This window comes from Lacerta agilis, chromosome 13 (assembly GCF_009819535.1).
Source record: "Lacerta agilis isolate rLacAgi1 chromosome 13, rLacAgi1.pri, whole genome shotgun sequence".
NCBI classification, from domain to species: domain Eukaryota; kingdom Metazoa; phylum Chordata; class Lepidosauria; order Squamata; family Lacertidae; genus Lacerta; species Lacerta agilis.
In genome coordinates, this window is record NC_046324.1 from 29,864,497 (window position 1) to 29,889,919 (window position 25,423).

Genomic DNA, 25,423 nt, shown 5'->3' on the forward strand with positions numbered 1-25,423 from the left:
ATTCTAAGAGGAATCTTTGGCCTGAGTAGACAGACTGCCAAGGTAGCTAGGCGTGGGGTGACAGGAAAAGAGTGTTTTAGCAAGGTGTGTTGGGAAGAGGAAGGGAGATGCATTTTGGGCAGGTTGGCTAGGAGAAATACTTTTGCCTCCAGTGCTATACTACTATGGGGAACAACCCCCTCTTGAAATGACCTTGCTTGTTATGTATTGAGTTGAATAGGATCCAAACTGCAGCAGTCTGATTGGTCCTAGAACAATAGGATTGAGATTGCAGCAGTCTGACTGGTCCCAGAACAATAGGATTGAGATTGCAGCAGTCTGATTGGTCCCAGAACAATAGGATTGAGATTGCAGCAGTCTGATTGGTCTGCAGGAGCCACCCAATCCAGCTCCAGGTGGAAGTGAATCTGCACTCTGATTGGCATACAGGAGTATCCCGGAATTAGCCAATCACGTGGGGCCCATTGTGTAAATAGTGTATATAAAGCAAACGTTTTGGGGGAACTACATTCCTCACTACCATGAGCTGAATAAAGAGCATGAAAATCACACTGGACTCCGAGTATCTTTCAGCCTGAGTAGACAGACTGCCAAGGTAGCTAGGCGTGGGGTGACAGGAAAAGAGTGTTTTAGCAAGGTGTGTTGGGAAGAGGAAGGGAGATGCATTTTGGGCAGGTTGGCTAGGAGAAATACTTTTGCCTCCAGTGCTATACTACTATAGGGAACAACCCCCTCTTGAAATGACCTTGCTGTAAAATCTGGACTCCCTTCATGCAGACTGAATGTGTAAATATGTTGATAAACCATATTTCTTAAAGGTACAACAGTATCCACCATGTCTTCAGTTCTCCAAAGGAGCACAAACCCAGGGTGAATACCTCAGTGTGATGTAGTGGTTAGGAGCAGTAGACTCGTAATCTGGTGAGCCGGGTTCGCGTCCCCGCTCCTCCACATGCAGCTGCTGGATAACCTTGGGCTAATCACACTTCTCTGTAGTCTCTCAGCCCCACCCACCTCACAGGGTGTCTGTTGTGGGGGAGGAAGGGATAGGAGATTGTGAGCCACTTTGAGACTCCTTAGGGTAGTGATAAAGTGGGATATCAAATACAAACTCTTCTTCTTCTTCTTCTTCTTCTTCTTCTTCTTCTTCTTCTTCTTCTTCTTCTTCTTCTTCTTCTTCTTCTTCTTCTTCCCCCTGTAACCTTGCTACCGCTCGGCAGTGAGGTGGTGCCCAGCTTTTGTAATCACACAACAGGTCCGGTGGTGGGGGACATTGGCTTCCAGCTTATTCCCCCTTGGTATCATTATTGCTCTTGTAGGGAGGAGGGTGGGGACAAAACTAGAATATGTTGGGTTTGCCTGCCACTGGCCCTGGTTTTGTCTACTCTTAGCCTCCCTGGCTTCTGCCCCAGCAGTCACAGTGGGTAGCTTCCACCACTGGTCCACACTACAACCACTTCAGCAGGGCTGGCTGCAATTAAAGTCTCTCGGTGTGCATGTGCACCTCATTCTTCACAGAAAAATGAATCCAATGAAGGACTTGCAAAATGGTAGGGCATTGCTGAAGGAGATGAAGCAGCTCTGCTCCAGTTTATTGCATTTTTACATTCAAAAGACTACATGAGTACTCTTGCAGTAGAGTATAAAAGCATTTAGCATGGTATTGTATAGGTCCTGCTAATTGCAATGGGGCCTGTGCAAGAGAACTTCTTAATGGATTGTGCCCTTGTTGAATGGAGTATGTAAGAAAAAAACATAAAGTGTTTCATGTTATTAATGCTATATGACAGCAATGTTTAACCGCCACTGTTGGAGGCAGCATATTCCTGAATATCAGTGGCAAAAGTGCTGTTGTGCTGATGTCATGCTTGTGCGCTTCCCTTAATTCAGGGGTCAGCAAAATTTTTCAGCAGGGGGCCGGTCCACTGTCCCTCAGATCTTGTGGTGTGCCAGACTATATTTTTTTTGGGGGGGGGGACGAATTCCTATGCCCCACAAATAACACAGAGATGGAATTTACATAAAAGGACACATTCTGCTCATGTAAAAACACGCTGATTCCCGGACCATCCGTGATTTAGAAGGCGATTGGGCTAGATCTGGCCCCTGGGCCTTAGTTGGCCTACCCATGCCTTAAGTATTTGGTTGGCTACTATGAGAACAGGATGCTGGACTAGATTGGCTTGTGTGCTGATTCAGCAGGGCTCTTCCTACATTCTTAAGAGGACAAAGATGAAGGGTCAGTGAGACATGTGCTAAATCAATAAACCAATTCACCATTCATGCTTAATCTTTTAGTTAAAAACTAATCTGTGTGTGAATGCCAAAAGACTTTAAATGAACTTCCTTATATTGTGCTGTTTCAGGGTGCCAGCCTAGGTACATGAAGGCTTTGTGAAATGTGCTGTTTATGAATTTTTTTCATTCATATTACTTGCAAACCTTCCTTAGCATTAAATCAAGCCAACTGGCTGCTGGCCAAGACAAAAGGGGACAACTCCAATCAGAGATGGTCCAATAAATCCTTAACTATACATAAATTAATTTGACCATCATGCTACAGTAGAAGCTCTCCAATATGTCACAGTTTTTCTGACTTACTGACTTGACAGCTGCAAGAATATTAATGATTCTTCCTTCCAGGCTCTGTCCATTGGCTGCAATGTCCGCCAGAGAGTAAAAGTCTTGAGGGTCCTTCACAGGTAGATTCAACAGTGACAGTAGTTTGGTGTCAACTTCATAGTGGGGACAGATTTTAACCACAGAATGATTCTCACTGAGGAGCAGTTTGTAGCAGCTGACATACACAACACAAACAATACATTACTCATCACTACTAAAGGCTTTTTTCCTATATTATGAACTCTGAATTGTTATGGGTTATTGTAATACTGATGTTATATTGGTGTTGTGAAAAGCACATTACAATCGATACCAGAGAATAGTGGCTTCTTTGTACAAACAGAAGTCAAGTCATTGGCTGGCAGAGTTGACACTGGCACTGCTTCATGGTTGGGGGGGGGGAAAGAAATGGATGATTGACCTACTCTAAGCTCTGGAAGCAGATAGTTCTGCATATTTTAGTGTTGCAATAAGAAAATACTTTTGACATTGCAATTCAGCTATCTGTTGTGAGTAACTGAAGGTGATTTAAGAGCTGTTAACACCTACGGTTGATCAAAACAAGACATGAAAAAAGCTGCAATTCAGCAAGTAGAGAACCAGTGTGATGTAATTGATAGAGTCCCTATACAAATAGCCATGGGCCAACCTTAGGCCACTCACTATCTCTCAGTCTCACAGGGTTGGTGTGAGAACAACTGTTGCAAAACCACTGCCAAACTTTGGATCCGGTTCGAAGTGATTCAGACAATGTTGGATTCTGGGGTATTAACTATGAACCCCAGTTTGATGAATCAATTACTCAGTTTGTGAGGCACTGCAAAATGCAGGGGTTTTGAAGTTTTCTACCCAATATACTTGAATGGAGCCAAATAATTCCCACTATATGTTGATTGAGGGCTCTTCCAGACTTCCTTTTGTGCTGCGTCCATGCTTTAAAGCTCTGTGTCTGCGTGCTTTTTTTGCCCTGCACTTTGCCTGTGAAAACACCACTCTTTACTGCTGAATCAGAGCAAATGGCAATCTATGGAGACCCAAACTGATATTTGTTTTGATTAAGCATTAAAGAGCAGGTTTTCTCAGGGAAAGTGCCACGGCAAAAAAAAAAGGTGGTGGTAGTGGTGGTGGGGGGGCTCAGATACACCACTTTAAATTGTGGACCTGTTCCTAGAAAGCACAGGGCAAAAGGTAAGTGTGGATGAGCCCTGAGTTTAAGATTCATTTCTATGCTGCAGTGCAGGGTATTACAATAGTTTCAGAGTTAAGAGATGTTAGAGTTGCCATATTTCAAAAAGTGAAAATCCGGACACAAAGTCTTATTGATAACTGTTTGGTGTTGCTTGGCTGTCAGGTCATTTTGTAGCATTAGTGTAGGACACTAATCCCTTGCCAGACAGCTATATAATTTTTTCAAGAGTAACATCTGTATCATCTGATATCAACAATCTGAATATGCCACTTGTAAACATGTTTTAGTCTTATTTAGGGTATAAGATTCTGACTTTACAGTTACCTAGGAGTTGTAGCGTTGAATTTTTCTTCCTTTTCAACCTCTTTTGTCTGAACTAAAGGATTTTCAATTATGACTATAAAAGAGAAAACAGTGGAAAGCGACATAAGTATGGATTTAAATGACTGCTTACAAGTTCATTAAGCAAGACACTGGCAATTCAGTTCTAATGGTTTTCAGTCAGCCTTACTCCTGGGTACCTGCATACAATTTCAGCCTTAACTGCTTAAATCTGGCTGGATTATTATTATTAAATTTATGGACCATTTTTAGAAGACTGAAATAGTAAAAACTTAGCATCTGAGAGGGAATCTGGGAGATTACTTTTTCAGTCCATGTCTCTTGATGACAGCTTTATTAGATTGAATCTTGTTGGTTTTTTTTTAGTTTACTTTCCCCCCTCTCACTAAATCTAACTAAAAAATTTGGTTCCAATTAAATAGTCCACAACTCTTTGAAGGATAACACACTAGGACCACAACACATTATATTGATTTAAAGAGGAGGGAAACATACTGAAATTGAAATATGTTCAGAATAAACTCCAGCTCACCACAGTCACCAACTCTAAAGCTTTCTGAAAGTGATTTAATATAGTCCTCTCTTCCCCAAGAATGTACATTTATGAAGTAAGATGGCGAATCGCGGATAGTGAAGCCAAAAGTGTACCTTTCTGATCCAATATCTGCAGCAACAAGAGACAGAGACAGTTTTAGAATCCAGTTAAAAGTTTTAATTCCATGTAAGACACATGAAAATATTATGTGTACTTATTGTTACATTCTCCCCAGTGTTAAGTCATGGCAGAAAACAGCCCAACTCAATCAAATTGACTTCGGAACTGTTGTCTGTCTCAGACACCTATTGGTTGTGGAGGCTGTCATCACCATAGTATCAGCTTTCCCTTATGATGTGCATATGGCATATGATAAAGAAATATGGAGGTCAGTGCTGGGGTGCCAATAGCAGCAGCAGGAGCAAAGAAATCATGATAAGCAAGGAAGAGGAGTGGCTGTAAAAGCTTGACAAGCTGGATTTGGACAAAGGATCACTTAATGAGAAACAGATATAAAGCAGGTGTGGGGAGCTTTTGGCCATATAGATGTTGCTGAACTACAACTCTCATCTACCCCAGCAAACATGGTCACTGGCTGGGAATGAGTTGTAGTTCAGCAACATCTGCAGGGCCAAAAGTTCCCCACAAGTAGTATAAAGCAAAGTAGAACAATCTCATTAACTACCACTAGAGGGCACTCTTTTTTAAATTAAACCATTATATTTTCATGAATGGGAGAAAGATGGTGCCATGGCTAGTTCAATTGCAGTTTAGGCAGAGACCAGCAGTGCAAGTGCCTCAGTGTTTTGGCAAAAACTTTGCATTGAATGAAATATTCAACTATCATCAGATATCATCAGATGCTTACAAAATAGTGGGAGATTCAGTGCTATGTTAACTAACCCTAGCAGATGCAGGTGCCCTTAAAAACGTTAAGCAAGGTTTCGGCAAGGGATAAAGTTGATGAGATGCTTGTTTCAATTAACATGTTGTTACTCTCTCTTAGAGCTTTGTTAATCTACACTTTAATTTCAACATAGTTTTTGCATAAAATATCCCCACCAGTTGATGCACATGCTTTTGGGCTAGAAAAACCATTGATTGAAGATAGAGCCAGAAAAAAAAGAGAATTTGTGGCTTAAAATAACTTTACTTTTTCTGTCTGGAAAGCCTTTGGCATCTGTTTTCCCAATCACCATGCCAATTATACTCTGGGGAAAAAAGGAGATTACAGAATATATACATCAAATACAGATGTACAGGATGTATTTGATTTCACAGACTCTCTTGTCCTTCAGTAATAAAAAGCATACAGATATTTAACTGTTTCTATTTTAATGCACTTATTCTACAGAAGCATGAGTAAATTAACAACCTAAGTGGTTTTCTCAATATATTAAAAGATGAAGACTGGGAAATAATATAAAGACCCCACATCTGTCTGTCTCTGTAAGGAAAATGTTTACCTGAAAACAAAGACTTTTTTTGTCACTTGCACTGGCAGTGAGCAGCTTTTGCACACTGTGGAATAGGCTAAGGGCATGTCAATGTCAAACCAATTAGGGTACAAGTTCCCGAGTCATCTAAATCATAGAATTATAGAGTTGGAAGGGGCCCCAAGGGTCATCTAGTACAACTCCATGCAATGTAGGAATCTCAACTAAAGCATCCATGACAGATGGAGGCAATGTGATTTCCCATGCCTTCACAGTGGCATAAAAGGAGCGTTTCTATCTTTCTTCACTATAAAAGAAACTCCTATTTTTTACTATACCATCGTGAACTCTCAAGGATTTCAGCAGGGTAGCTAGCTGCATGTTACATACAAATGTATGCAAAACCCCAACAGTCATTTTTTGCTAAGCTAAATCAACTCCCCAAGATGACAGTTGCGAACATTGACACAGAAGGAAGGTAGGGGTCCCATAAACTTTCCCTTTCTACAACTTCTCCACATGAATTTTCCCTTTCTCAGAAACTGCTCTGCTTTTTAAAAAAGTAGGTGCATGGGTAAGCAGTAAATGAATTTGGGTATGTTGTGCATTAAGCCCTTAAAATATGCACGTTTAGACTTTTAGGAGAAATACCTATGCTTAAAGGCAACAACAACCACCAAACAAAGATTCTTTTGCAGATTTGTATCAGTAGTGTTGAAACAATAACACTGTGATGTTTAGTGAACTGGCTGGCTTAGTTAAAAAATAACCCAAAGATAAGAGGTCATATCTCTATTTCAAAATTCAGAATTGTCTGTTTATTAAATGACATTGAAATTCCATGGTGATAAGGGTGGTGAAATTTTGATGGAAAACTAATGTGCCAAAGGATGAAGATGACTTGCCATCTCATCCATGAATTTTAAAATGGAAGGCATTTCCTACCATTTGCCACCCTTTCATGACATTCAGAACCACATGCCTGAGACAGCTGCCTTATTATGTCTAATGTTGGGCTGGACCTCCATGTCATCTATGAAGAAAGAGTTCCAAAAAGGTCTCCACACATTAGGTCTCTTAGCTTTACCACCCTCCCCCAAACCAGCACCACCACATTACATTCTTGAATTGGGTTTCAGGAAAACAGAATGAACAAAACACCTGTTGAAAAATAGGCTTGCAGATTTCTATGTGCCGTTCAGTCACTAGATGGGGCAAGAAAACTATTGCAGCATTTATCTGGATAAGCTCGCCCAGGTTATGTTTGCAATGAAATATAATTCCCTCAGGCCTTTGAAAGCTTTCTTAAAGTGCATTCTATTAATTCACATTCAAAATGTTCCATTTCCTAACTCACGGTAATTTAATTAATAGGCAGAATATCTTGCGTATAATTCTGCTGATAATAGAGAGCTGGTTCTTGCAATCCCCAATATGTTCTAAAACTCTAAGGCTTACAATAGTATTTATTTCAAAGTCTTCTTAAAATTTATATTTACAACATTATTTGACTCTTTTAACAAAGTGAAATTCCATAATTCCAAATTAAAAGCTTGAGAAATATTCCTAAACCTCTTGTAGATATCCTCTTGTAGATATTTAACTAATCAAAAGGAGGAAATAAACTTTTGTGTCCATTTGCCAGTATTTTGTGCTGACACTTTCCAAACTCTTTATTTTTACTCTATATCTTCATCTTACTTCATTTTGATCTTTGGCATTCACATAACTTAAAACAATGATATAGTGCTTCAGTTATATATAATATTATTTGAAATAATGTTGTAGAATTGATTTTATTGGAGCTAGTTCTAATAATAATAATAATAATAATAATAATAATAATAATAATAATAATAATAATAATAATAATAATTTTATTTATACCCCACCCATCCGGCTGGGTTTCCCCAGCTACTCTGGGTGGCTTCCAGCAGAATATAAAAACATAATAAAACATCAAATGTTAAAAACTTAAAAATCACACACTATCTACTACTAGCTTCCTTCAATATGAATTACTTAATGTCTGACATTAAATAAACCATATTTCTTTTCCAGATTGAAAGCAGTATTTGTTTATCAAGTAAAACTACAATTAAATTCTTGCTTGGTCCATACATTGATACTCTCAATGCTGTACACTAAATAAAATATTTTGGCCAAATACATCCACCCCACAAGAGAATCTTTCATGTGTTTTCAATTCAGTGCCAAAGAAACATCCCTTGAAGAAATCTATGGCCTTGTAATACATCCTTTAACTTTTGATAGGAGGAAATTACTACTCTTATTTTATGTTAAAATCAACAAAGAGTTCACAATATGGTAGTATGTGTGCCGTTTGTGTTAAGATGAACAGTAAAGTCCTGGGAGATACAAATATATTTCTCTTGCCCCTGTCAGGACTTTAAGTAAGCCATCTGAGTTTCAGCCCCAAAATTCTCTGTTGTTGGTCCCTAAAATACTTAGTAATCCTTAGGTTGCAATCCTATGCACATTTCCTTGAGAGAGTAATCCACATTGAATGAAATGAGGCTAACAGGACAATCCTAAATATGTCAACTCAGAAGTAAGCCTCATTTAGTTTAGTGAGGCTTACTTCTCCCAGATTAGCATGTTTACGACTGCAGAGTTAATGTTTTATTCTGAGGTTTAGGACTCGCACAAGAACAGCCATCTGCAAAATAATACTTCTTTTACTACATCAAAAATGAATGAGAGAAGAGTCTAAATATAAAACAATAAAGCTATATATACATTTTCAATGTGTTGTACGTAGTTGCCACCCATATTCTGCATGCAACAATTTTTAAAGTTTTTCTAAGTTCTGGTTCTTACAATTTGTGTTTCAACAGCCCATGCTAAACCTCCACAATGCATTAACATTGAAGTATGGGATCCAGTGCCATTGTCTCAGCATCGTTACTGTACCAGGTGCAGATAGCACCTTATCCCAGGAATGGGAAACACGTGGCACTCCAAATATTGTTATACTATGGCTCCTAACATCATTGTCTGGGGCTGATGGGAACTGGAGTCCAACAACTTCTGAAGGGCTACAGGTTCCCCATTCCTGCCTTATCCCTTTGATCTGGTCCTTTGAGTTGATCCTGAGACGTGAATTGGGCAGCTAGAGATGTTGGTACGAATGTACCAGTGCTCAGCAACTGCATGATGCAGCTGTGCCATGCCAAGGGGCTTTGCAGGAGGGTGTGGACATGAATTGATGTGGAACGTAAGGCCACTGGCAACTCTTGTACTGTAACAGCTATCAGCATGTGAGCGCGCATGCACAGCACAAGAGATACTACAGCTTATTAATCACAAATAGGAGAAAGCAGCATAGATTTAGCTGCTTTAATGGTTGCAGTATAGAATCAGGCTGAAGATCTTTGGATGTAACAGGCAGTTTGGATATTCAACCTTCATTTTTAACATGAAATCCAGATTAGGAGCCGGTTCACATGTCATTGATCATAATGAGTTCTAGGAAGTCATAATGCAGAAGTTATAGGGGCAAAATGCCTCAGGACTCAACTCTGAGCAGATCTGATTGAAAGGTGCAATGTGTGTTTGTTAAGTACAGAGTACACAGAGATATGCACATACACCAGTATCGTTGCAAATCCTTGCTCTCTCTGGAACACTGACATGCATTGAATAGTTAAGAAACAACAGACAGAGATGGAAATTTTTGCCTCAATTATCATTTTTTTCAAATGCTCAAGGGAAGTCAAGGGAAGCTGTGCATGAATGAGTAATGCTCACAGCTTCCAATCTGGTGTCCATAGTCCAAAAGAATACATTTCCAATGTATTGTGATACTATAATGCAGACTCTGTAGAAATTATCAACACAACATCTATTTAAAGAAAATACAAAGAAGTCTCTGATACTTCAGTCAATGAACTGTCCAGTCAACATCAATAGTTGTGGCATCCACACTCTGTGGTCAACAGAAGTATCAGTTTTCACTTTCTGAGGGTACACAAAGAGAAGCTAACATACTTTGTGCCTAATAATTATGCCAATGCTGTGAGTATATAAAGACAAACCAATTACATAATTTTGCAGTAATATAATATAGTGATATACAGTTTCACTTGAGAACAAAAAAGACATGTCACCACGACCTACAGGACGAGCAAGATTTGGATGCACATCTGAAATGGCTACAAAATTTTGTGTTGAAACCGAGTAGGCCATTCTTTTTATCTGAAACTACAGAAAAGTATGTTAGAGCTTTTAAAGAGAGCAAAATCAAAACAATAACTTAGAGCATTCCACAGAGAAGCCATTTTCTTTAAAAAGCTAATTTGATATACAGCAGTAGCACATGCTTTCTGGATGACTTCTTTGCTGTAATGGCCAAACATAGATAACAAAACTGTTTCAACTTGTCAAAAAACACTTATGTTCTTTTATTGGATCAGATGATTAAAAAAATACATTCTTAAATTTAATTTCACTTTTTAAAATGTAACACTTTCAGATCATGTTGGCACTTTTGCAAGCTTGAAATTGGCTCATGATAGACATGATATGCGTGAGGCAGTTTCTGCAGATTTCAAGATGTGCAAAAGTAGTAAATACAGAACAGTAATAACCTATATGGATTTAGTTACAGGTAGGTAGCTGTGTTGGTCTGCCATAGTCAAAACAAAATAAAAAATAAAAAAGTCCTTCCAGTAGCACATGACTACTTTGATACTTTTTATCTGTGGATATTCTTGGTGGATACTCGCCCATGAGGGAAGTGCATTGCATCAGCTTTGGCCCTATGTCATTTTTCTATCCATCAGCTCTCATCTTGCCCCATTGTTCAATTTTGTGTAAAACAATCCAGCTCCTGTTGTGCATGGACTATTGGACGTGAGATTAGAAAAGTCTGGGGTCAAATCTTCAGTTATACCATGAAGCTAAATAAGTAAACCACAGTCTCTTACCAACCTACTCAACTTTTAAATGTTAAATGAAAACAAGATAAAGGCACCCACTGTCCACAGTTCTGAACTCCCAGGAGGTAGGATGGGGCAAAAATGTTATAAATTATATATATTTTAAAGAAACTTTCTTCTTCTTCTTCTTCTTCTTCTTCTTCTTCTTCTTCTTCTTCTTCTTCTTCTTCTTCTTCTTCTTCTAAAATAAAAAACCCATCTCAAGAAAAGTTAAAATTACCACAGCAAGAAGCTGTGCTCAGTATCCAAAGAACTTTGCAATTGGTTCCATGTGCCTGGTTTCTCAAAGAGAAAGACTCAAAAGCCCCCCTCACCAAATGCACTCTAGCCCAAGCCTCTGGACTAGCCTACAGCAGCTCTTTGAATTTACTACAAACTTAGACATTTTGAAACAGTTCACATTCTGTTGACATTCTATATTTCTATTTCAGACAGTGCGCAGACACTGTACAGGGAATTTTTGGAGAAGGCATTTGTCCACCCCCACCCTATCACTAGCACCACCCACTCAGCCTATTCCTTTATGTTTATTCTCCTGGCATTCACTATTTCTAAAAAGATAAAAAGGATTAAGGAACGACTGATGGCAGCAGCAATAATTTTTTTTTTTTTCAAAAAAATGAACAGCAGAAACCAATAAAAACAGTAAAAGGGTTTTTAGGAGTTAACAAAAGCTGAATTCTAAAAATTGTCTGCCATAAGTCTGCAGCACCAAGAAGCCAAAAAGTGTTGTGGTTCCTTAGTGACTTTCTGGTATATTGTAAAACATTCATTTTAAAACCCAGATTGTAAAGTCAAAAAGACTTTTTGTGGGATGTTCAAAACTTCCAAGCCTCACACATACTGGCATCAGAAAGGAGTCACAATCAATACACTGACAGTGTGCCTAAAAGCCCTTTGTAACGTTAGTTCTCAAAGCTGTTTTCCTTGGACTGTACTCATATTCACTGACAGATATCAGAGTTGTGTTTAGTTGGGCTTTCTTTTTTTACTTTTCATCCATCAGGCCATCTCTGGCATATCTTAGATAAGCATTCTCCAGAATGCTGTCTAGAGATAATACATAACAAACAGAACCATGGTTATTTCACAACTTTTGATTAAAAAAAAATAATACATGGATAAAGTGTATCCAGCTAATATATTCTGAAAGTCTTCCCTTTTAACTTCTAGTTATTTTTTCCTATAGATCCTTCGAAAGTGAAGGTGCCCTATTTCCATATTTAAAAATTCTAACTTGGAAAGAAACAGAAACTTCCAGCTGTCTTAGGCAGCAAGATGCAGCCCAATTATGCCTCCTAGGCAACTATCAATAGTATATTCTTCCCTCAAATACAGTGTTAAATAATTCATTGCCCATTGAAAATGGATTAGTGGTTTTTTTTTTTTAATGACTGAATCAGATTACCTCAAAGAGGCATTTAAAAGACAAAGTTTTTAAAATATGTAAAGTGTTACTGGTGGATGCATCTGAATTGTAATATTAAACAGTGTGGAATCACTAAAGGAGGGTTAAGAATCTTCTGCATCTCATGCTGGATATAATGAGATTTAAAAGGAGTCGTAGGTATGAAGCTGCTTGTTGCCAGCACTGCCAAGATAATAAGCCAAACTGTGACACCAAAATCAACAAGAACTCTAGCGTATATCTTAATGGGGGGGGGGGGGGTTCAGTATTTCCCCTAAGCATGCTGTATTATCAACTGCAAAAGCTGTTTTTCTGTTAGAAGTCCACTAGCTTTCAGAAAACTGCAATTACCAGGATACTGTGTATGAAAGGGCGACAATTAAACCAGTTTAAATTGATAGTGCGGATATTGTCTTATCTTGCCAACCTAAATCAGTTAACGGCCATTGTGCCCTGCAAGGAACTCTGGGAATTGTGAGGGTGTTAAGAATGGGTACACATATGGTTAGACATAAAACTGCACCCCAATACTCCCTAGTTAATTGAGCGGAATAACTGCTAGCTGAGTATGTTGCAACCGCTTTTAACTGAAAACAGAAATCTATTCATAGATCCTTTTTCAGTAAGCACTAAGACAAATGAGGGATGTAAAAAGGATGGACTAAAGAAGTCATGACTTTGCTGGCCAATTTTGTGAGGGCCAGTTTAATGGAGGAAGAAGAAGGGTGCCATATTCTGAAGAGCAAAAAAGAGGACACATTTGTTGACTTCTACTTTTAATTATGGATTGCTATACAGTAACGACTTTCATTTTACATACCCATGAAAAAGAGGACATGTCCTGGAAAAAGAGGACATATGGCAACCCTAGAAGGAATGGAACCCCCCCTTCCCAAATACAGAGTACGGTATAGTTAAGAAAAGATGGAAATGGGGATGCTACATTGTAAAGACAGTTTACAATACAATCCTACAGTCTACTTGAAAGTAATTTAACTCAATGAGGCTTACTTCCCAACGAGTGGGTATAGGATTTTTCAGCCAAAATGTGGATTGGGCATTTCTTAACACTGTTTTCACCCTGTATTATATTCACACAATGAGATTTGCTGAAGGGCTGTTCACCTCATTAGTGATTGCTAGATGAAGCAGGCATGCTAATCAGGGGAAACTAGGATATTATTATTATTATTATTATTATTATTATTATTATTATTATTATTATTATTATTATTATTATTATTTCTACTACTACATTATAATTGTTTGTACCTTGAGCAAAAAAACAACAACAACTGAGTGGGGAAAGAGATTCTCTGGATTATTCCAGATTATTAAATATGGAGTGGGCAAAAACGAGGGCCAAAACTAGGGTAGAGCAAGCAAGAAGTCACTGTGTCTGAGGAAGAAAATATTGTTTGATCTTACGATGATGGATTAAAATTGTCATTTTTGCTGAGAAAAGAAAAGTACTGTACTGTATATGAAAAAGGGTATATGAGAACAACAGCTACCTATCCAACACAGGTAGGTCTAAGTAATGAACGTTAATTTCTGTGTACCAAGACTGAAAAAATGGAAGCTCCTGAGGTAAATCCTTCACAGAAATAGAATTATGAGGTACTCTCTAATCACAGATGCCATTTCAAGCATCTGTGAGGAGAGGCTGTCAAGAGTCACAGTACCATTTGGAGCTTAGCCTTGGATATATTTAAGATTAAATGAAAAAGGTGAGAGCTAAATTTGTATACCCTAAGTGTATTTGTGAATTTATTTATTTACATCATTTATTTGCTGCCTCAGACTTTACATAAAGGTGTTAAGATACTATTTGTATGCCACCTTTCCATTGTTAAAGCCATACTCAAGGCAGCTGACAACATGAAAAGATTTACATTACAAATAAAACAAGTCATAAACAATAAATAAAACACATCAAAAAGAACACAAGCAAAATGAACAATGTGCACATAATTCATAAGATCTAAAAATAAATATACAAAAAATATCAATAGCAGTAACAAAAACTCCCAACAAAACCCCAGTCCAAGAGGTCCTTAGCAATTCTGATGGGTCTACTCTTGAGTAGCACTAGCACTGATTACAGCTGTGTATGTGTATTTGTCTTAATATTCTATTAACAACCAAGGGTATTTGTGATTCTGAGGTAACAATAATCACAAAAGGTTTGAAAAAAAAAACAGAAAGAGGGAAACTATGTACATACGCCTGATCTCTTCAGAGAGAGAAAAAAGTGTATGTTTCCCTCACAAGTTTACATTAGGGGACAGGGCATGTGCTATTTTTATTAGCCTTTCATGTGTTTCAGTTTGTACAGTTTTATTGTTAAATCGCTGCAGGATGTTTTATAGGAAACAATTCATAAATAAATAAAAAATAATACACTCTGGGTTTTGTTCTTTTTTCCTTTCTTTTTGGCAGACAATGCGGCTTATATGGATGTTTTGAATAAACAACACTCTTTCCTCATGCGAAGTATATATATATAAAAAGGAGGTGCTCTCCTGCACTGCCTCTCTACAATCGCGTCCCGTTCCACAAAAACAGCCACCACAGTTTGGGCGGGAAAACGCATCAGCTCTCAGCCCGCAGGCGCGCTAGCTGGCAAATATTTCGCGACGGTTGCCTTGTGTTCCTCGCACCAGCTCCTTAAAGGGCCAGTAGCAGGAAGCAAAGTGGCAAAAGGAGAGAGATTTCCACGTGGTTGGGGGATTGTTGGGGAACTGAATTTTGCTTTGATCAAGAGGGTGTGTGAGTGAGTGGGTGTAAACTTCATTGCCATTGACTAGAAGATAAGGTTATTCAGTGATTACTCTGCACAAACTGTTTCAAAGTCAGATCAGTGCTAAATATCCAGGGAAGTTTTTAACTACAGTAAACGAATGTTTTAAATCCTGCTTATTTTCAGGGTTTATACCTGTGTTACTGGATTGATGACCCTTTTCTTTGTTTTACACATAAGTATTTTGTGTCTATATTGTAATGGCCATGGGTTATAAACAATAAAAAAACTTGGTTTAGTTTCTTGTTTAGGTTATTGTGATTTTGAATTTTAATTTGTTGGGTATGTGTTTGTTGTTGTGATCAGCCATAGGACTGTTGATGGATGAAGGGTGGTCTATAAATGGAAATAAATACTGTACTGTAGTATGATTTAACAAAACTAGTTGTGAAGCTGAATGCTTGCGGAGCCAAATATTTGTCATGTTTTGTACACCCTTTGGAATAAATCCAACTAAGTTTTACTCAGAGTAGAGTTTTGTGTGGGTTTATGTGGTTCTTAAAGAGTTGAACCTCAAGCTTATCCAAGACATTTCTGCTCTCTGGCAATGCATGTTTTTGACTGGATGAGTGTTTCAAATATAATATCCAATTGAAGGCTGGTGGGAGGACAGATGTAAACGAAGTTCCAAACTCAAAAGATTTTCTCAGTTGGAATCTTTGCTAAGTGGAATGCTTTTTACTTAGAGTAGACCTACTGAAGTTAACGAACCTATCTTAGCCATGTCAATTAATGCTAGTGTGTCTACTCTGAGTAGAACTAACATTGGTGACAACCCTTTCCCTTCACATTCATTCTCCGGAGGGCCTAAACCAGGCATAGGAAAACTCGGCCCTCCAGATGTTTTTGGGACTACAATTCCCACCATCCCTGACCACTGGTCCTGTTAGCTAGGGATCATGGGAGTTGTAGTCCCAAAACATCTGGAGGGCCGAGTTTGCCTATGCCTGGCCTAAACAGATGGTGGCTTTTGAGAGAAGGAGAAGGGTGAGGTATAAAAGTCAAAATGTACCCTTTAAAAGCAAGCAAACAAACTTATACTGAGTCAGCCCATTGTTTCATCTAGCTCAGTATTGTCTACACTGACTGGCAGCTGTGCTGCCAGGGTTTCAGACGGGACTCTCCCAGCCCTATCTGGAGATGTTGAGGATTGAACCTGGGACCTTTTGCATGCAGAACAGATTATTACCAATTTACAGTGGTGCCTCCGGTTAAGAACTTAATTCGTTCTGGAGGTCCGTTCTTAACCTGAAACTGTTCTTAACCTGAGGTACCACTTTAGCTAATGTGGCCTCCTGCTGCTGCCGCACGATTTCTGTTCTCATCCTGAAGCAAAGTTCTTAACCCGAGGTACTATTTCTGGGTTAGTGGAGTCTGTAACCTGAAGCGTCTGTAACTCGAGATACCACTGTATGGCCCTTCCCAGTTTATAAAAATGTAACTAAAATATAAGCATTGTTTTACAGATAGCTCAGAAATGCTTAGGGTTCACCCCACTTGGGTGTCATGATGCATTCCACTTGAGCTGGCAACACCAGGAAGGGGTAGCAAATTATCAGTTTATCAATATATATTCTAACCACCATTAGAGTGTGGTGTGCTATTTGGATTTTCTGCCTCAGGCCTCCAAATATTTTAAGTCATAACTAGAAATGGTGGCTTCATACATATCATATGTTTAAAGCACATTATTTCTTTCCAAACAAACCCGGGAACTATAGTTTACCCCCACACAGAGCTATAATTCCCATCACCCTTAGCAAATTACAGTTCTCAGGATTCTTTGGGCGAAAACAATGTGCTCTAAATGTATGGTTTGTACCCAGCCATTCTTCCAGTCCTATTCCCGCACCAGCCAAACACCTAGAATTGAAATGAGCACACACACTTGCCAGCTGCTTGCTGCCTTGGTGTGGTTTACATTTGAATAAATGAATTTCTGTTGAAAGCCAGTTATGAAAAGGCCGTCTGGCTCTCGACACGTCGTCATAACCAGCTTTTCCAGAAAACCCATTCTTGCTTCAGCGCACGCCATGCTTGACTCCCCAGATCAGCTGTATGGCCAGAGAGACTTTGCCCTCCTCATCACGGAAACAGCATCTCTGATGCAGGAAGAAAATTGTGCCTGCTTCCCCCCCCCCCCGCTTTAAATGTGACAACAATGGCATGAAAGTGATCCCCTCTCCTCTTCTGTCTTTTAAATCTTCCCCCACAATAGCATTGACTTGTCAGAACTACCAGCCCCTGATGAATATGAACAGCTATGGAGGCGAGACATTGTGTGTGTCTTGGACTTGATAAAGAAGTCAAGGGTGAGTGCACAGAGGTCACGGCTGGCGTAGCTCTCGATGCAGCAGCAACAGAAACGCTATCAGAAAACATCTGCCTCCTCCCCCAAACATGCCAGGTGTCAAACGCTCAGGGCTCAACATGGCAGCCATATTCTGACACAGGTAACACATTTTTAAAATAGATGTTTAACTCACTGAAGCTCCTGGAAACAAAAAGCCACGACATTTAGGATGGATGATCTCCTGTCCACAAAGGTAAAGAGCGTTAAGGTTATCTGGAGGTTATTGAACAGCAGATACAGATAATACAGTTGGTTGCAAGGACGGAGAGGGAATCTGTTTCAAATGGATTTAAATGCAGAATTTAGCTGTTTTGACCCACTCAAGCTTTGCTCACAGGTGATATTTTGTATTTTTTTAAAAGTGTGACTAATATGCAAAATCATACTAAAATTACATGTAAAATATGTATATTATACATATAATAAGTATAAAAGAGTGTGGTACTATATCTCTGCAGCATCATGACCAGGCTGGGACAATAAGTACACCCAGAGGCCAAAACTAGTCTTTTGGGGATGGGGGAGGACTGGGAACCCATGTAGAACAGACTAATATTTCATATACTTTTCAGTATCATTTTGAGGCTTCCCTTCCTTTTTCGTAAGAACATAAGAAGTGCCTGCTGGATCAGGCCAATGGCCCATCTAGTTCAGCATTCTGTTCTTACAGTGGTTAACCAGATGCCTATGGGAAGCCCTCAGGTAGGACCTGAGTACAATAGCACTCTCCCCCCTGTGGTTTCCATCAACTGGTTTTCAGATGCATTTAGCCTCTATGGAAGCTAGTAGCCATTGATAGCTTTGTCCTCCATGTGGTTTGTGTTTGGTCACGTTCTCTTTTTCTCTCTAGGAGTATAGAACGTTGTCTTATATCAGGTCACTTGCCCATCTAGCTCAGTATTGCCTACTCTGATTGGCAGTGGCTCTCCAGGATTTCAGATACAGATCTTTCTCAGTTACAGGTAGGTAGCCGTGTTGGTCTGCCATAGACAAAACAAAATAAAAAATTCCTTCCAGTAGAACCTTAGAGACCAACTTAGTTTTGTTCTTGGTATGAGCTTTTGTGTGCATGCAAGAACAAACTTAGTTGGTCTCTAAGGTGCTACTGGAAGGAATTTTTTATTTTGTTTAGATCTTTCTCAGTCCCACTTGGAGTTGCTGGGGACTGAACCTGGGACTTTCTGCATGCAAAGCATATGCTCTACTACTGAGATGCAGCAGCTTCTTTTTTGTAAACTGTTGTGAAATCTCTCCCTTGCTTGTCCTTGTAATAGGCTGGAACATGTTATATGGTACTTTCTGATTCCCATAAAAGTTTTCTTCTGGGTCAAGCATGCTTGCTTGCTGAACATCAAGAGGATTTTCCTACTCCTCTTCCTAGGGAGGCCACACCAAAAAGAAAAGAAAATAACACAGTTGTGCTTCACTTTTGCATATGCTGGTTTACATACTTATTGGTGAAAATTTAGAAGAATAGAATTATATATCTCTACAGCTGGGAGGACTGTGACCGAGAGACCTGTGGGCCTGCTGAGTCTATTGTCCTGGTGCTAACTGCTAATGGGCCTTGCTCTTCCTTCATATAGTTTTTTATGGGAATCAGAAGCAATATGGCTATGTATATACCATAGAGCTACAATTCCCAGCACCCTTAACAAATGACACTTCCTAGGGTTCTTTGCATGGGAGTAGAATGTGCTTTAAATATGGACACAGCCTATGTCTTTGAATACCAGTTGCTGGGAATCACAAGTGGCAAAGCACTCATGCCCTGCTTTCCAGACCACTGTGAGAAGAGGATGTTGGAAGACATAAGTTGGCAACCAGGCTCTTCTTAGGTCCTCATGGTGTTTGGCCCTTCTGGGCTAACATGGCACTTGATGTTGCAGTGGGGTTGGGATCCGACTGGAGCAGTTCTGATGTGTTTGCCTCCCTTCCTAGCTCTCTTTGTGAAATGAGGTTCAGTAGGGACGCAGGTGGCGCTGTGGGTTAAACCATGGAGCCTAGGGCTTGTTGATCAGAAGGTTGGCGGTTCGAATCCCTGCAACGGGGTGAGCTCTTGTTGCTCGGTCCCAGCTCCTGCCCACCTAGCAGTTCGAAAGCACGTCCAAGTGCAAGTAGATAAATAGGTACCGCTCCGGTGGGAAGGTAAACGGCGTTTCCATGCGCTGCTCTGGTTCACCAGAAGTGGCTTTGTCATGCTGGCCACATGACCCAGAAGCTCTACGCCGGCTCCTTCGGCCAGTAACGCGAGATGAGCGTCGCAACCCCAGAGTCGGACACAACTGGACCTAATGGTCAGGGGTCTCTTTACCTTTACTTAGGGGTAGCCAATATGGTATCCTCCAGATGTTTCTGGACTAAAACCTGCCGCTTGAGGACTTCCCATTGGGGCATCTGGTTGGCCACTGTGGGAAGATGATGCTGGAGAGCTGGGCTTTTGGACTGATCCAGCAGCCAGGCTCTTCTAATTTTTAGAATGGGCTACAAATAGAAAGTGTCATCTGTAAAATAGAGCACATGGCCACTGTCTCTGTTGCTACCTTTTTTACATTTGTTTCAGCCTTGTCTTTACTTTTCTTCCACTTCCTGAACTGGCAGTGACTGGAATTGTCCTTCTCACTGTGGTGAACAGAGTGATTTCATGAACCAACAGCTTAGGTCCCTTTTCACAGTCATTCAGATTAATTTCTCCAGTTGGAAGCAGACAGGACGAAGAAGTGAATGTAACCAGAGGAATAAAAGCATTGTGACTTGTAAATTGAATGGGGGCAGGGTGTCGCAGAAAGGCAGGGAGATTCAAAGACAATGGATGAGAGATAGGGGCCGCAGTAAGAGAGGGCACTTGGTTTTCCAGTAAAACAGTAGTCAGACTGTCTGTTGTCTCTTCAGAATTGCCTTTGACAAAGACAATGAAATCTCTGTCCACACTGCTGCAGAACTGTAAACCCCTTTAAAGACAAGGACACAGTCTTTTCTAGATCTTAGGTAAGAGACGCTGACTAGTCCAGGCATAATCTATTACCAGGCATGTCCAACAGGTAGATCGTGATCTACCGGTAGATCACTGGACATCTGTGGTAGATCACTGGTACATCATCAGCTCCCCCCAAAGAAGCTAAACAACTGTGACTCTCCTAAAAAAAAGCCACTCAACAACTTTGACCTGAACTCCCCCAAAATGGGCCTTCCTCCTTCCTAAAAAAAGCTCAACAACTTTGACCTCAAACACCCCAAAAGGGGGTAGATCACTGCCAGTTTTTAACTCTGTGATCGCAGTCTCTTGGGAGTTGGCCACCCCTGATTCAGTTAAAAGAGCCCTGCAGCTGGATCATAGCAAAGACCCATCAGTCCAGCATCCTGTTCTCACAGTGACAGAGGACAATTTAGGGCACTACAACCAGTTCAGTTGCAGTGGCATTAAGCCTAGGGAGTGCTGCAGGGCGTCACAAATATGATGTTGTGAAGTGAGCAGAAAGGAAGTGGGGGAGGTGAAAAATTTTGACCTCACACAGGGCACCTCTGAAATTTGAAAGACCGAATCTGCCCATGACAGTGCTCAACTGGATGCTTCTGGGAGGCCCACAAGTAGGCCATTAGCAGAACAGCACCGCTGCCCCCCCCCCCCAACACACAAACCTGCACTACCCAGTGGCTGGTGTTAAGAGGCCAATTGCCTCTGACAGGAGGTAGAACACAGCCACTGTGGTTAACAGCCATTGATAGCCTTATCTCTCATGAATTTATCTAATCATCTTTTAAAGCCATCCAAGTTGGTGGCCATCAATACTACTTGTGGTAGTAAATTCCATATGCTATGTGAAGAAGGACTTCTTGTTGTCTCTCCTGAATCTTCCAACTTTTAGCTTTACTGGATGGCTTGCCTCCTGATCCCCCAAGGAACACTGAAGCATGAACGGATCATAAAGCCACCATGAGCAGCATTGCAGGTTGTATGATTTGTGATTCTCCATTATTTCCCCTTAGTTCCATGGCCCCAGAATCATGTTCTTTGAGACAATTCCGGTGCTAATATTAAGGAGCCATGTACAAGGTGGAGATAATGATGGCTAACATAGATTTATTCAAGAGCAGAGTCCTGACACTCAAGGAGGATGCAAAACAGGGCTAGTGAGGGTGTGGCTTAGGGAGAAAGGGTGTGGCCTAGGGAGAGGTAATGACCTATAGCAAGGGCCTTATTCAGCTTCTGGGCTGTCTCTGCCCTACACCTAAACCTGTTTATATGAAATCAGCTTCACTGAAATTGAGTTGAATTCCAAGTGAGTGTGTTCATTCTTCAAAGCTAGGGTATGGCAGTTTGGGTTAAGTGGTAGATTCCTGTGCAAATTTTGCTTCTGTGTGCAATACATTATTTGACACCAGGATTACAATTTATATTTGCACCTCTTATTAGTATCCATGAAGGTACTTTACTCCTTGGATCCTCATGAAAACTAAGCAAGCCAGTTCATCTTTCCACTTGCTCTATGTTTAAAAATAAAAGAAATCAATAGTATTCCACTTCTGTATCATAATTTTTTTTTTTTTAACTCCTGATCGGTAATTTAATGACCTGAAGGTCATGGCTATTGAAAGCTGAGGTCTAGTCTGATTAATCCACCATGTCGGCTCCGTATTACAAGATCTTTCATTGTCTTCAATTAAAGTGCTGAAAATGAATACCACCTGTGCACTCATAGTTACAATGTCAATAAAGTCCATTATAATTATACACTGCTTGATGATAAATGACATGCCGAAGGGGTGACAAGCTCATTTTGGTTTGGGTGGAGAGCAGAGAGAGCTCTTCTGTGAACTGGGAACATCTATTTTTGTCCAATCTTGGTCACACCAAAAAGGGAGGAAAATCCTTCTGTGACCTATCTCCCCCCCCCCTACCAGCTTTAAACTGTACAAAATATTTATGGTAATTAGAGGTTCCCCAACTCAGCACCATAAATGCAAGAGCAGTCAAAGAAGACCATCTGTTCAGTCTTCTGGCTGAAAGGCAAAGGCCACCCACCTCTCCAAACTGTGCATACCCCAGGACATATAGGTGTGGGTGCTGCTTATGGAACAAATGGCACTAGATAGCTCAAGCAAGTGAGACAAACTGTATGCAACATGGGGATTCTGGCACCAATTCTCAGCCAGGCCTGTGGGTAGCTATAATGCAAAACTGAAACTGGAAGCCATGCTCTTGTCATCTTAGGGTGCCTGTTTTCAGTGACTAGACCCTTAGAGCCAAGGGATGCACAATTATTATTATTATTATTATTATTATTATTATTATTATTATTTGCAAAACTGATATTCTGCCCTTCTAGGCAGTGGAGGATAGTCTGTAAGTCCTGATGGGCCACTGCCTCACTGGTCTCAGTCTGCCCTTGACCAGCTCACACCTGCCTTTCTTCCTTTCTCGGATATAGTAGCAGCTGTCATCTTCCTTCTTAGTGTCTGCCTTGCCCTTGTAGAACTCAGTGGTTGGTTCTTCCCAGTAGCGCAGGGCAAATTCAGAAGTGTCAGATCCCTTAAAGACAGCCACAGCCATACCCCCTCACAGCCATGCCCCCTTCTAATACTATTAATATGATTACCTTCTAAGCTTATACAGCAATCTTAGAAAATACAAATGATTAGGTACTGCAATGATCTATTCAGATCTTTCAGCTAGATGTACTAGTTTCTGTGTACATACACAAGCAAATGATTTGGAGTGCTCCAGTAACTTCTTTTGGAGTAACTTAAGTATTTTCCCTTGAAGTTCCATTGTGGGTAACAGAACCTGAACACCATTGTCTTGAAACTTAAGCCCCTTGTGTTGTCAGTGTTCTTAAGCACTTACCTTTGGAGCATACAGAACGACAACTCTTTGGTGATCTTTCTCCTGTGCCATCTTTAAAGTAACCCTAGGTGTGTAACATGCACAGTTCACACTGCCCTCCTCTGCCACAGCTGCAAGAGGAGAAGACTAGAAGCATCCATTTCCAGTTGTAAACTAACTATAGTTCCCTGTAATGTCCAAACTTGGAAAATGGTTAGTCTGAACTATGGTTATTGAACAAGTCAGGGTTATAAACCATGGTGTTCTCCCATACTTGGACAAAATGGGGAGCTGTGGTTAGTTTAAAAGTGGAAGCAGAGGAGAGGGGAGGAGAAATCATTCAAGCCTGAGGCTCAGTCATGTAATGCTAAACCATCATTTAGCATTGCATTTGAAAAGGGACGCTATGTTGATTTACAACTTCATATCTGCTTCCCCACCACCACCTGCCCTACAAGAATGACAAATTTATTTATTCTCAGGCTGGCCTGCCAATCAGATACTATACTTTTTATTTATTAAAAAAAAACCCAAACCCAGCCTCGTTTTTCTAAATAACGGAAGAGGATGCTATCTGGCATGCAAAATGCCCCCCAGTTAGGGCAAATGTTCACCTGTAGTAAGGTGAGTCTATAGAATCAGGTTTTTTGTATTGTTCTCAAGTAGCCACTCTCCATTTCAAAAAGAAAAGGATAGATCAGATCAGGCGTATGAAATTCTTCCGGCTATGAGTTTTTCTCCATTATCTGCTTTTGGCTGAATGTGGTGTATGGCTTTTCAGTGCTCCTTTTGCTGATAGCAACACGGATCAAATTAAGGAAGAAGAAAGCCTCATTCAAAAGGAGGAGGAGGAGATAAAAAGAACAGATGGATTTCACACTATCTCCTGTGTAGCTTCTTTCTCTCCCCTCTCTTTTTGAAAGACAAAAAAAGAGGGATTTAAAATTTCTAGTGAGTGGTTCCTGCATTGCTTAAGAACATAACAAGTGACCCACGGAATTTGGCACAAAGATCCATTTAGTCCCGACATCAGCACTTCCTTTGGATGGATGGCATATTTGTCCTGGCTGCTGGATCTACAGGTAATGCCAGTCCTAGCAAACGGAATGAAATGGTGATGTCTAGTTTCCGGAATGTCACAAAGGAGTGGAGGGCTCTTGGGAAAGGGCTGTGGCTCAGTGGAAAAGTATTTGCTTTGCATGCAGAAGATCCCAGGTTCAATTTCTGGCATCTCCAGTTAGGGCTGGCAATGTTCTTTGCCCCAAACACTGGAATGCATAGAGTATACTGAGTTAGATGGACGAATGTTCAGATTTGCTATAATGCAGCTTCCTCTGTTCCTATGTTGAGTACGTAGTGACATGATAGAAGTTGACAAAATTATGCATGGCATGGAGAAAGAGGATAGGAAAAAGTCCCCCCCCCCATAACATGAGAAATTGTGGACATTCAGTGAAGCTGAATGTTGGAAGAATCAGGACAGATAAAAATAAAGTTCTTTATGCAGCACATAGTTAAACTATGGAACTTGCTCCAACAGGAGGCAGTTATGGTCACCAAATTGGGTGGTTTTAAACAGTGCTTTTTTTTTTTTTTTACTAGAAAAAGAGGAGCCGGTACTCACCATGAAGTTGTTACAGTAAGTGCCACACTTTTTAACAAAGAAGAAGAAGAAGAAAAAAAAGAGGTGCCAGTACTGCGTACCCTTGAGTATTCCCTGAAAAAAGCACTGGTTTTAAAAGATTAGAGAGAATCATGCAGGAGAAGGTTATCAATGGCTTCTATCCATGATGGCTGCTTCTGAATACCAGTTGCTGGAAACCTCAGGAAGGGAAAGTGCTGTTCAGCTCAGATCCTGCTTGCGGGATTCCCAGAGGCATTTGGTTGGCCACTGTGAGAGCAGGATGCTGGAGTAGATGGGTCACTGGCATCATCCTGCAGGATCTTCTT

General features: G+C 40.3%; 1 protein-coding gene and 1 long non-coding RNA gene across 6 annotated transcripts in view; one reads left to right on the plus strand and one right to left on the minus strand.

Moving 5' to 3' along the window:
- MEIOB (meiosis specific with OB-fold) overlaps positions 1 to 15,170 on the minus strand; it is a 23,859-nt gene extending 8,689 nt beyond the window's left edge. Inside the window, exons 1-6 of one of the 5 annotated variants that reach the window (XM_033167338.1) lie at positions 15,066 to 15,170; positions 10,265 to 10,348; positions 5,842 to 5,899; positions 4,686 to 4,817; positions 4,136 to 4,208; positions 2,602 to 2,797 (exon numbers count right to left, since the gene is read on the minus strand). In XM_033167338.1, the coding sequence (XP_033023229.1) occupies positions 2,602 to 2,797; positions 4,136 to 4,208; positions 4,686 to 4,817; positions 5,842 to 5,899; positions 10,265 to 10,348; positions 15,066 to 15,089 (567 nt within the window). In that variant the 5' untranslated portion in view covers positions 15,090 to 15,170. Of the gene's footprint in view, positions 1 to 2,601; positions 2,798 to 4,135; positions 4,209 to 4,685; positions 4,818 to 5,841; positions 5,900 to 10,264; positions 10,349 to 12,789; positions 12,835 to 13,313; positions 13,682 to 13,765; positions 13,774 to 15,051 lie in introns of those variants that run through there. The other 4 variants (XM_033167341.1, XM_033167342.1, XM_033167339.1 and 1 more) reach the window with 4 other exon arrangements.
- Positions 15,171 to 15,203: 33 nt separating this feature from the next.
- LOC117056737 lies at positions 15,204 to 21,823 on the plus strand. Its single transcript, XR_004427753.1, has 3 exons — positions 15,204 to 15,261; positions 17,515 to 17,749; positions 21,516 to 21,823. It is a non-coding gene; the product is annotated as an uncharacterized LOC117056737 (long non-coding RNA).
- Positions 21,824 to 25,423: the final 3,600 nt, after the last annotated feature.